Source organism: Schistocerca gregaria, chromosome X (assembly GCF_023897955.1).
Source record: "Schistocerca gregaria isolate iqSchGreg1 chromosome X, iqSchGreg1.2, whole genome shotgun sequence".
In the NCBI taxonomy this organism is placed as follows: Eukaryota; Metazoa; Arthropoda; class Insecta; order Orthoptera; family Acrididae; genus Schistocerca; species Schistocerca gregaria.
Genome location: NC_064931.1, coordinates 71,833,136 through 71,846,319, shown reverse-complemented (window position 1 = coordinate 71,846,319; position 13,184 = coordinate 71,833,136). Strand labels below are relative to the sequence as shown.

General features: G+C 34.0%; 1 protein-coding gene across 1 annotated transcript in view; it reads right to left on the bottom strand.

Annotated features, from left to right (window-relative positions):
* Positions 1–700: 700 nt before the first annotated feature.
* LOC126297659 (BTB/POZ domain-containing protein 7) overlaps positions 701–13,184 on the bottom strand; it is a 70,849-nt gene continuing 58,365 nt past the window's right edge. The window contains exon 9 of the mRNA XM_049988743.1: positions 701–12,182. Coding sequence (XP_049844700.1) covers positions 11,856–12,182 — 327 coding nt within the window. The 3' untranslated portion in view covers positions 701–11,855. The remainder of the gene's footprint in view (positions 12,183–13,184) is intronic.

Genomic DNA, 13,184 nt, shown 5'->3' with positions numbered 1-13,184 from the left:
TCGCCTATGCTTGCAGTATATGCTTGTATCTCTTCCATAAAAGCTAGTCTACTAATGAATGTACAAGTTCGTATGCACTTTCAGACCATAACATTACTGGACAGATCCACGACAGTGCCAGTTAGCAGGAAGGTAATACACCTCAGGTTTTTACTGAACAACTAAATTCCGAGCCACAAATCTTGCTACAGACATTTGCTTCTGGATATCAAATTTGTCTTGTATACATATATTGCATCCTAGTCACCGCCCTTTTATAACTGCATTAACCCTACGAGAAGCCACATGTTTAATTCCATAGTGTTCCCTCAATGTGTACGCTTATGCGAGTACCAGAATTGTTCCAGCACTCTCTTCACTGTCAACTAATCTCCAGTGTTGGCTCATTCTCAATATATTTCCACCTTTTTTAATTTATTCTAATTTGCAATTAAATTGAACTTAGGACTGTTTAGAGAGAGGGGAGTGGACAGCTACTAATCTAAAAAATGAACTTGCACATGTCACTGAATAATGTCTCAAGATTTTCTGACTAATGTGACAGACTAAAGCTTCACTTCATATGACTGTCCTACATTTATGTTTTACCTCCCTGTAAGTTTTAAAAACACAGAGATACTAACTCACAATCACAAATGGAAGAAAACTACAGACATTAAAAAATCTATAAGTTATTGTTTTATAGAATAATTATAAATGCTTTGGTTCAAAGAGAAATTTTATTACAACAACACATATTCAAAGGCTACGCTTTAACATTTAAGTGACAAAGCAGTCACAAATATATAAGTTCATTATTTTCACAATTTCAGCATTTGTACTACTCAAATACAACAAAGAATATGAAATTTCGTCATGTCCATTTTAAAACTATTTCAATGGAATGATCCTGTTAATTTTATGATGCTTTTTATATATGATATCAAATTAATAATGCTTTAAACAATATGACATCTTAAGTCCTCCATTTCCAGCCTGATCATTTTCGAAATAGAACAAACAACAATAAAGCTTACATCATCACAGTGTATCCAAAACTAATGCACTCCAATAGTTTTAACTTAGTTCAACAACATTACCATTTCATCCTAAAACAGGTACTTAGTGGATTCCTTGATTATACACTGTGTACACATTAACTGACAACAGTGAAGACACAAGCAGCATAGAAAAATGCTGACAAAGAGAGTGCAGTGAAATGAATTACCATTAGACTGTATAATCCATTTATTTACTACTATCTGTTTTCAGCAACAAAACTTTTCTTAACTTAAATACACAAAATTTACTAAAATAAATTGCCATAAAATGGCAGGTTCCTTTACGTATTAATGGCAATACTGAAAACCAAAACGTATACATAAAAAAAAGACACATTGTTACCTTTAAACTGTGTCATTGTTTTTGTATTCACATACTTAGCAGGTTTTAGAAAAGCATTCCATTTAGGGCAGACAACTGACCGTTGAAAACCAGTGCATTTCTGAAACATATCCAGTAAGTGTATAACAAAACAATGATGCAGCTTAAAGGTAACTAAAACATCATCATTTAAAATGTATTTTTCAGTTGCAAGGTATGAAGTCCGCATGATATTCCAGAATTTATACAGTTGTAAAATAAAGAACAAGCAAAGAAAATGGACATTTAGACATATCAGCATATTTCACAAATACTATCAGCATGAAAATGTCAGTCTGACTTGAAAGAGAGCATGAAATCCATTTACTGCTTCACAGCAGCTTGGCTGAGAAATAAGACAAGGAATATACAAATGAAAAATTTTTTTTTCTCTAAATTTCATTATAATAGCAAGAATTTTATTACTATAAAGTTCATTTCATGCTACCATGGCTTCAAACGAGAAATAAAAACTGCACACTTAACTCCTCCAGTATTTTCCTCATAAATAACTTAGGTCAGTAAAAAAATGAGAAATCTTACAGAGTATCAAACATAGATTATCAGGTTCAGACTCTTTTTTTATGAACTGCAACACTTTTAGTCATTATAGATACTGTGCACATATAATGCTTACAGAAATGCAGTAAAGTGCAATTTGTGCTACTTCACAAAGCAAGTAGTTTTCTGAAAATGTTAAGTTGTGATGAAAATCATATAAAATTGTAACTGTGGTAGTGTTGTGCCTATCTCTGCTAACTTTTCTGGGCAAAAATATGTTAAAGAAAGAAATACAAACTTTAGATGAGAGCAGAAGGATTAAGCATTTTCACGTGAAAAGCAAAACACCTGTGACTTGCAGGCACATGCAAGTTTCCATATGTAAGAAAAACAATACCAGGACACCTCTGAAATGATCTCCCACTTCCTCCACATCCGCTTACGAAAAGCGAATATAAACATGAAAAGATCGAATTGGAAAAAAAAAAAAGATCAAGTAAAACAAGAGTGCTGATTTTATCCACATCTGCCTATTACATCCTCATAATGTGATAAGCGGGAAATCACAGTTAGCCATATTTTGTGTTTAGAAACTACTCGTAAACACAAGATAGAGAACCTAAATGAGATATAAAAGAAAAACAACATACCTAACTTATCTAGAAATGAATATTAAGTACAAAAATTGGTTTAAAATATACAAACAGTCTCAAACTGTAAGATCTGGCAAAATTATGGAACATAGTAACACCAAGATCAATAGATGAAGAAATCAACAATTATTTATAGTGCCAAATCACGCTAAAGCAACACTACTGGATGACAAAGCCATAAAGCACAATACTGATCTACCATATGACAAAGGCAAGTCAAACTCCCAAGATAAATATTGTTTTATAACCACCAAAAACATAATACTGTTAAAAGAAGGATCACATCTTGTGCATCTGTTAACATTTATATCTTATCATCAGAAATCATGTTGAAAATGGAAATACTTGCTGCTTGAACTGAATTTGATACCAGAATAGACTTTATGATACTGCTACTGCTAAATTCTGCCAGAAATTCTCCGACTTTTATAAATTACACAATCTGTCAATGTCTGTATTGTACATTAGCATATCATTGTCCACAATAAGCATGACAACAACAACAATAATATTAATATTAATAATAATAATAAATTATTATTATTATTATTATTATTATTAAGCTCATTATAGAACTTCAATAGCTACTGGAATATCACCAAATAAGAGCCCAAAATTATTAAAATACTGATAAGATTGCTGGTAGAGTTAATGTACTTCATAAACAACATATTATAATCAATCATACAATAAACAGCTGTATAGTAGCTACTGTGTTGGCAGAAACATCCACACTAGTATCATTAAACAAGTGCTCTCACTTATTTTGCAATGCAAAATTTTATGGCACAGAACATGATGTGATACAAGATGCAATTTAACAGAAGTCGATAACAGTAAGCATTTCTCCTTTGAAAGCTACATGAAATTGTGCATTTTGTTTTTATGAATTCCGCACAATTTAAAAATAAAAGGATTGGGAGATGATGAAATGATTTAAATATCATTTGGTTTAAACAAATATCACCCCCTTCTGCTGTGGTACTCCAACAAACATTGATGCCAAGGAAGAGTAATAAATTCCAATGGCATTAATAATAATAAATGCTAAATGATACAGCATCTATTATTAAGGCATTTTACCACGTACCTCACAGATTACATTATGAGTGACAGTTATAACAATGTCTACCCTTGTCATGCTTTTGGAAAATTAGAAAATAATTACCACTTCAGTACAAATGTTTAATCACAAAAGTTATTTTTCAAACTGAGGACCCAAAAAATACGTATAATTCTTCCCTCGTTTACACAGTCTAGCCCCTCTTCCCTCTCTCTCTAAATCAGTTGTGAAAATGTAGGCACTGGTATGATATCAAACTCTTGTGTAGTGAGGAATATTCTCACTAGACAATAAAAAAGAAGAAAAAATCATTTGATGGATCCAGTGTGTTCTAACATCACTTACAACTTCATCAGTGTGATATATATGTCAGATTTTAAATTAATTGTCTGACAGTGTTGTTACACAATGAACTTTGAATTACTCTCAAGAAAAGAAAATATCGTAGTTCTTCTTTGAAAAACAAGAGAAGGGTATGAAACAACAACAACAACAAAAATTCAAAGGGTAAAATTCATCCATTGTTCTATTACTTATCCAGAGCATCAGAGGATTCAAAGAATCAGTTGCTTTTGCACTGTATCTGGCATTAAAATGCCCTGACACTGATACACAAAAAATTTAAAAGAAATCACCTCACGCTGGTTGAGTGCATAAATCAACTGATTATAGAGTTAAAATGACCTTCAATATTAATCTAAATGAATGCAACAAATACACAATAAAGATTCATAAGTTGCTGCATCTCCTTTCTATTTTAGTGTAGTTTCACTCAACATCAAATAGCAGTACAAGAACTATCCATGAGACTGAGTGAATTTTTTTATAACTGACTTTACAGGGTAATTGCTGATGTTCACTGAGGTATGCTTTATGGTACCAAATTCATAGTATAAAAATTTCTTCAAAACTGGAGCCCAAATTCAGATTATCACTGTGTAAAATGATTTCTCTACCTGATGATTCTTTTTAGCAGTTACGTGCAAGTAAAATGTCATTAGGTTGGAGCCATAAGTGTAAAGAAAAGTAGTGGAAAACTGCTAAGTATGTAAGCTAACATTCCCTACCTGATAACAATATAACTCAATATTCTATATTCAAATTACTAGAATATCTATATTTGTGTGGTAAAATCAGATAAAATTGTGAACTGTAACTCCACAACCAATTTTACGAACTGAAGTCACAGAGGTATACAATGACACATTAACTGTGTATCGCAACTTTTAAATTTAGAAACAAAAGTAAATACCGGCACACCTAAAACAATAGGCCCCTTTTGATCATAGTTTATTTTACCTAGCCTGTTTACTGTTGGTTGAAAATATTCTCTCTTTTTCTTAAAGTCAGTTTTCAACAATCCCTTTTGGTGACCACCAGCAATGTTAAGGGTGACAATTGTGAGATTGAAACCACAAGAAGAAAAATGATATTTAGTCATCCATGATCATTTGTTACACTTCAGTTAAGTTATTACAGAGATATCACTGGTCACCACCAACAACAATTAACGACTAAAACTTGGTATCCTACATATTCTACAGGAATCAAAGTTACACCTAAAGGTGGAAGGTTGTATGAAACAAAATATTTACTCGAGTTTACACTCCTGTAACTTATTCACCATCACGTATGCATCAGTGATATGTGGTTTATGATACTAATATAACAATTAACGAAAGTTACTATCGCCTCTCATGCACCATACAGTTACTTTTAAGCTTCAGTTCCACGTAGTAATAACCTGGTTTCAGAAACATTTTCCTACCTGTAAATGCACCCACTGTATTTACCAATGGCTGATATAACCCACGAATAATTGTGGAAATTTCCAGTACCTAAAGCTTTTAAATAAATTAGATTATATGTACAAATTATAATTTATGCACCAGTGGTAAAAGTATATTATGCATCACTTTACAAACAAATAGAGAGCTGTCATGTGAAAAGTGTGGCTTACGATGTGTTATGTACTGAGACAATCCAAATAATTATGAAACCACACAAAAGTATATTGGCTGGATTATTGTTAAATGTGAAGTCAGTGAGAGCATCTTGTGACAACTGACTGCACACCTGAGAAATCATCAATCATGAACATCACCATAATAAAAACCTGAAGTTACATGACAAGTGTATATTACTGCCAAAATGCAACTGAATTACACGTACAATGAATGCAACAAAAACTGTAAATATTTTTAATTCCCAACAAATAATTTGTACATATGTCTCCAGTAATTAATTATTACCTTATGGGAAATAATGGACATGATATAAATAAACAGAAACTTAATCTATTTCCTGGAAGATCCCCTATCAGCTTAGAATTTATAATTGTAGCCATTCCCACAGAAGTATAAGATTCAAAGAATGAGAAATCTTAAGAATGTGTGTAATGAGAGATTTCATGGAAACAGAAATTATGAGCATGAATTTTAGAGAAATTTTTGCTACATTTTTTTCTATACTTTGTGATGTGCACCATTTTTACTTTAAGCAAAACAAGCATAACACTGCACTCAATCCTTTTTTAATGAGTATAAAACGGGGCCATAAAAACATATTCCATTAAAAACTGTGCATTACACATTCATGTTTCTCATATATTACTTTAATAGACCCAGTTACTACTGTGTGAATATTATTTAGTCAGAACACTTCACAAACAATTAGTGATTCAAATATATTTGTTTGCATATTATTTACATTAATACAAGTACAATAATTTTTATTTCACATACTTCCTAAATGGAAGTAATACTGAAACAATCTCCTCAGCAGATCATCATCTCGTTCCCCATATTCCAATATTGCAGCTTATATACGTGACAAGATCACCACATATTTAATCATGCAGTGAAGTTCTAACAAGGGTATTTGTGGGAAGCCCAATTTACTTTACCCAGTACTCAACCAGCAAAAAGTTAAAGAGGAAGGTTACTTACAAACACAGTTATACATGACTGCAATGGTATCTGTTTATCTTGTGCCTATACAGTAGTTTCACATGTTACCTGTCAGCCATGTTCTGAACAAACACATCTGATACAACAATTAAGGTTATAGGTGGAATGTAGGAAACTTACAGATCTACATCTTCACAAGTATTTCAGATGGAATGTTCAAATAAGGACCAGTTTGTGAGAGAAAGAGGAGGGAAATCCAATTGTAAGGTGGATGAAATGAAGTTTTGCCACATTCAGCATTCTAAAACTACACGAAATACAACTTAACCCATGTTCAAAAAGTGAAAACTGTGATGGTATCACAATCTCTCAGACTTTTAATAACCTTGAGCTTAAGAATAGCCAATGCTTGCATTACTTGAAAGCAAAAGAATGTAAAAGCTGGGTGCTTTCAGTTTTGACATTCTGCAAAAAACCTATACAACCAAATCTTGTGAACTAGTAATATCATATGCAGACATCCATTCTTAAATTCTTTCCACAAAATTTTTAAGGACCACAATTTATAAGAATGTTTAATGCTTAAGAAATAGCAATATAACACACAGTAGAATATTTTTGACAGCTAGAAACTTCTTTTCGGAGAAAGTGGAAAACATTTAACAAGTATTTCTTTATATGTGATAAATTCCAAACAAGACAAAATAAGTGTACAGATATTACTTCAAATTTAAAGAAGCTGCAAACAGATAATACTAATGTGCAAGTTTACAGCTATATGCAGCACAAATCAGATTCTGTATTGAGTATGTTAAGAAACAGTATACAACAATCTCTCACCAATTAATTTACAATTTATATAATGTGGTACCAGTACAAACACTGAATTTTTCTATTAGTTTATGTCAACACAGAGTTTTCATAATATGTATATAAATATTTCACAGGTATTTAATATAATTACTTCTAATCTTCAAATATGTAAAAGACTGAGTGAACAAATTGAAATGTTCCAACAGCTTCCAGCCACTACTCCATTTGCCACTCATCCAGTTAAACAAAGAAGAGGAGTTGTAAATTATCATTCATTTATTTAGGAAGTTAAGACAATTATTGCATTTCTAGGGAAAAAAAAGTTTCCTTAGAATTACTAGTATATCTGTTCCTCACCCACTAAAAAAAATTTAAAAAATATCTTTCCCTTATTTTAGAATCTCTTCTAAAGCAAGTTCGTGTCTCCATCAAATCAAAGTACTTTTCTTCCTAGCAAAGGTGTCAGAAGTCATGACATAACAATAAAAAGTTAAACAGTAATTCATGAACACTACAGTAGTGGAATTAATGGAATCTTTCTTATTACCGCCACAGAAAAGCACAGTGCTGTGTAAAACACAGCCTTTTGATCACTGGTACTTTCATATAATCTTACACACACACACACACACACACACACACACACACACACACACACACACACACACACAGAGAGAGAGAGAGAGAGAGAGAGAGAGAGAGAGAGAGAGAGAGAGAGAGAGAGAGAGAGAGAGAGAGAGAGAGGGGGGGGGGGGGGGAAGTCATGCACACACTGTAGCACTGTTGTGTCCACAGGAATGTGATTAAAATAGGAATATTGTGACACTAGAATGGAAAGCAAAGTCAATGTCTGCAGAAGATGGTGGGTAAACTACAATTCAAACAGGAATAATAATGGGTGGATGGTTAGGTACGAAGATAGGATAGGTAGGTAGTTGGACTGTAGGAAGAGTAATGTAAATAGTTCAGTATTAGAACTATGTGGTCAGCTTAACTTCAGTAAAAGGCAATATTTGGTTCTACGGGGTAAACTGGAACAATGATTAGTGAGAAATCTGTTGATCACAAGGCAGCATAGATGTGCGCATGCTCTCTCTTTCTCATAGATATGAGCAAAGACAGTTTTTATGGTGAGTTACAAGTAGTTTTGGAGCATATAACAATAACCCAAGTATTTCTGATTAAAAGAATGACAGAATTAGATTATTATTTTCAGCTCTTGTTAGAGAGGTAATTCTTAATAGGGAAGGTAGTACATAGAGGATGAATGAAGGTACTTTTTAAGATAAAAGCTGGGGGGAGATATGAGGAGACATTCCATCTGGGAAAAAAGGGCCAGTATATTCTTCACTCACTCAAAGAATGAGTGCCATGCATTTTCAGCTGCCATACGGGAAAGACTGCTACATTAGTTAAGAAAGATATGAGAAGAAGATATTTTTCAAGTTAGAGACCAAACAAGAGCAAACTTAACACAATAGAGAGATTATCACAGTAATTTTTTTCGTTTGGGAGAATACTGATGCAATGGGAGAAAGTTCACAATATAACTTTGCACCATAATGTATCACAAACAAGTTGTGAGTTTTAGGTCATGGGAATCATTTTATGCTGTGTTTATATTCACTGAAAGAGCCAGTGTGGAATGTGGCATCTGAGAACATACATATTTGTCCAAAGACTACAATGGTATCTGGTTTATGAGGCAACACAGATAAGGTTTTCAACTTGTTCCAACTAAATGTCAAGACAGCAAAATTAACCGTAAACTTTCATCCAACCCACAAGCTATGGTATGTACAAACTAGGATCATCAAGGAGTGGTTTGTGCTTTAAATCCCAGGCTTACGGTTGTCTTAATAGTTTCGGTAACATTAGTCAATGTACTAAAGTAGTAAAAAATCCAAATTTGGCACCACATTGATGAATAAGTATGGACTAAATAGGAAATTAGTGTGTGTAACTGTTCAAGAATAGTCCATGCTTACGAGATCTCCACAACACTTTAAGAATACCCAATATCCTACTCATCACAGTTCCTTTGAAAATTTTGTTTAGTTGTCAAGTGATTCTTGACGTACAAAATTTCCAGTTGTACATTCACTTGTCATATTTTCAATGGCCCAATACTGTTTGTGTGTGATTCAATGAGACAAAAAGAAAGTGAAGATAATGTCACAATCACACGCTGTTGCCAAGCGTTTCCTGCATTTTGGAGCAATGAGTTAATAATCTGAATGTCATTAATGCAATGATTTTGTTTTTTATGTTTTCTGACAGCACAATGACAAGTTGAAAATTTATTTGTGAAATGGCATTTTAATGTCTGCCTCTCATGAACATCACCTACAAAAAACAGTCAGCTATCAACAGAACATTCCACAGTAGATCTTAAAAATTTCTGTTAATACTGCTATAGTTTACAATTAAATATAAAATAATAACTAAACAAAGAATGCAATAGTTTAGTATTTGTGACATTTCCATTTTTTCTCTCATATTCAGTTTCACATCCTATGAATTATGGAGTGCATAAATTAGCACATAATGATGTCCAGCAACATGAAGAAAATACCACAAAATTCGCTTTTCTTAGTCACCGACCAACAAATGTGAAGTAAAATGTTCATTAGTAATTCTTTTTCATGAAAATGATCTCAGAACAATAAATAACAGTTCTAACAGATACACAATGGGAAATAATTTTCATAGTATGCAATTGGTACTGTCACACAATTTTAAATGATGTTATTAGATCAATCTGCAAAAAATACACTAAAATGAACTGCAAATATCTGAATATAGCCATTATTTTCTCATGATTAAATTGCAATAATGGTCTTCATTTCTGTTCTATGCAACAAAAATTGAAACAAAAATCAGAACAGTTACCCTCACCATTACAAAAATTTGCAATTATTATTTTTAAAAAACTGGGGCAGAATGAAGGTCTTACCAACATAACAGACAAGCTCATTGTAACAGACAACACTGATCTGACAAGAGATTATCAGAGCCCTTGAAAAGACACCATGGCTGCTAACATTTGCAAAGAAATAATATTACAGTAATAATAAATAATATTTCCCTGTTGCTCAAGAACTTGGCGCACACTTCTCAATTGGACACCATTTTGACAACTTGCATGTCTCTACCTACTCCAGTAAATCTACCAAGAAAACATGTCGCACAGTTTAATGTGGAATCTGAACCATGTGTTGTTGCTGCCGAATCTTAATATCAGAGGTGAAGGGTGGGTTAAAGGCACACTGAAAAAATTCAAGGTCCGACAGAGATTCAATCCCACCACCTTTTGGTTTCCAGGCTTGTGCTTCACCAGTAGACCACTAGTCCCGACATACTACAGTCACATGTTCTAGGAAGCTGAATGCACATTTTGCAAAGAAACATACGTAACAGATACACTGTCTTTAAATTTAAGCACAATTTATTTGCTATAAAGGAATGTAGAAGCTCGTGACACACACAGTAAGTACAACATGCTCAAACCTTGAGAGTGGGCATTAATATATCTCTAGGGTGTCGGTAAAGAATTCTGACCAGAGTACACATCATAAGTGATGACTAAGCAAGGAGTGAGTGGCTAGCAGTGCTGGTTTCCACAAATGTTTAACACAGAGTTTTATGGCACTGCATCATGAGATGCCCATTCCATGACTACACCTCGTAACTGGCACCCATTCCATAAGTTATTAACAACAACTTTAGAGTGGATAGCTTCAGCTGTTTCCCCTTCTAAAAAAACTAATAAATATAATTTTGTGGCTTCATTTTTAAATCACAACAGTAACAGCAGATTCTACAAAACCCATCGTCTATAAGTAACTTAGTTTCCCAAAAGCTTGGTATCAGATTCTCAAACAATATTTTTGATTAAGATACGAGTAATTTTCTGGTACTTATGGCAGTGCCATTATTTCAATGCAGATAGCAAATAGAGAGTGATTTGAATTTGTGTCAGCAGAAAATGAACAAAGCACATACAAGTGACATTAGTATTTCTACCAGCAATTCTGCACCAGAGGATTACTCACTGACCAATGCTTGTGCTTTCTCAGTCTCTGCTTCACAGAACTATTACTTTTAAAAAAAGAAAAAAAAAGAAAAACAGAGAGAAAAGTAACAGTAACAATAACAAAGTAATGAAAATGAAAAAAGGAAACAATATTTACAATCTTCCATTTCATTTCGCAAATGAACATATAACACAGCTCTAACACTTTCACATGTGTTACTATCACATTAAAATAGCGTTATATCAATAAACTTTATACAAATGTCACAAAAGAAACTTGCTACCAGATTCCAGCAGTGGCTATCTATACATACAAATTACTACTTGCATGTTATACAATACATGCATCATCACTGAAGCTGTCTGAACATAACAACACACATTCCCAGTGAAATTCAGATCCTGCTGTAACACCAGAAGAAGTTTTGCACCCATGAGCTTGGGCACTCCTCTTTGATAAAAGAGGGAATACCAGTGGACTATATGAAGCGTGGTGGACCTGAATGGTATGTAGAGTGTCCATGTCCAAGAGACGGTGATGGACGATATGGAGGGGGAGGGCTGGGACCGACAGCAGACAGGTAGCGATGGTAGGGTGCAGCACTGTGAGATGCAGCACGAGAGCTCGGACCCCTAGCTGATACAGTGCTGAGGCCTCCAAATCCCAAATGGCTTGCTCCATCACCGAGGTCAAGCTCCAATTCCTGACCGTCTTGTAACTGCAGTTGGCCAAAGGACGCTGTTGCCATTGCCACATCTGGCATTATGTCCGATAAGTGCCCATCGCTGCATGAACTGCTTTCAGGCTAATGGAAGAAAACAATCACTGCACTAATTTTTATCAATTCAACAAGATGACTCTACATTAAAGATAACTTACTTTCTCTCTCTCTCTCTCTCTCTCTCTCTCTCTCTCTCTAGCCACACACAAACTTCATCAGCCAAATAATGAAAACACTAACAGTTTAAATTAGCAGATTTAACAAGAATTATAAAATGTTAATTGAAATTGGATGGAAGAATACAAGGTATGGCAACCATACATGTCGTCCTATTTATTGACTAAATTCAATACTCTGTCTTTTTAACTCATTTTTGACTGTAATTGGTGGGTCACAATATATGTAACAAGATATGTAAAATACAATAAGACTCATCTGGGCTCTACTGAAGCATGAAACACAAAGTTGTTATAAAGGAAGACAAAGAAACTACTGATTTCAAATCCCTTCTTGAAGACTGAAGAGGTATAACAATATGGAAAAATTGAGATGGGGGGCGGGGGGGGGGGGGGGGGGGGGGGGAGAATAGTGGCAATTGCATAAGTTCATAAAACTGCACTACTAACACACTGACATTATGAACATCTTACAGTTATTCAAAGTGAAATTTACACTTAACTACTTTACCTAACGGTGCCTCAATGTGGACAGTCCCCATCCAACCTTCTTCATTTTTACTTATAGAGTAACATCCGGTTAACTTACACATGACAAGAGTCTTCAGTGTCAACACCTGAGTTTTTCCTTGTGTATACTATGCTCAAGTAAACTATGAAAATGCTGCCAGGTGACACATCATCGCATCGATAACCGACAGGTGACCACCCTGCCATTATCAAAGCAGAACTGCAGCAAGTAAGTGTTGTCCATACAATAGGACGGCCATTCATAAATTGAATTTAAAACCTTGGTTTGCATAGCAATTCCAGCCACACACACACACACACACACACACACAAATAAACATTAGCGCCACCACACAACCAAAGATGAACAAACGTATCGAAAGTGAAAATTACTAAGTAA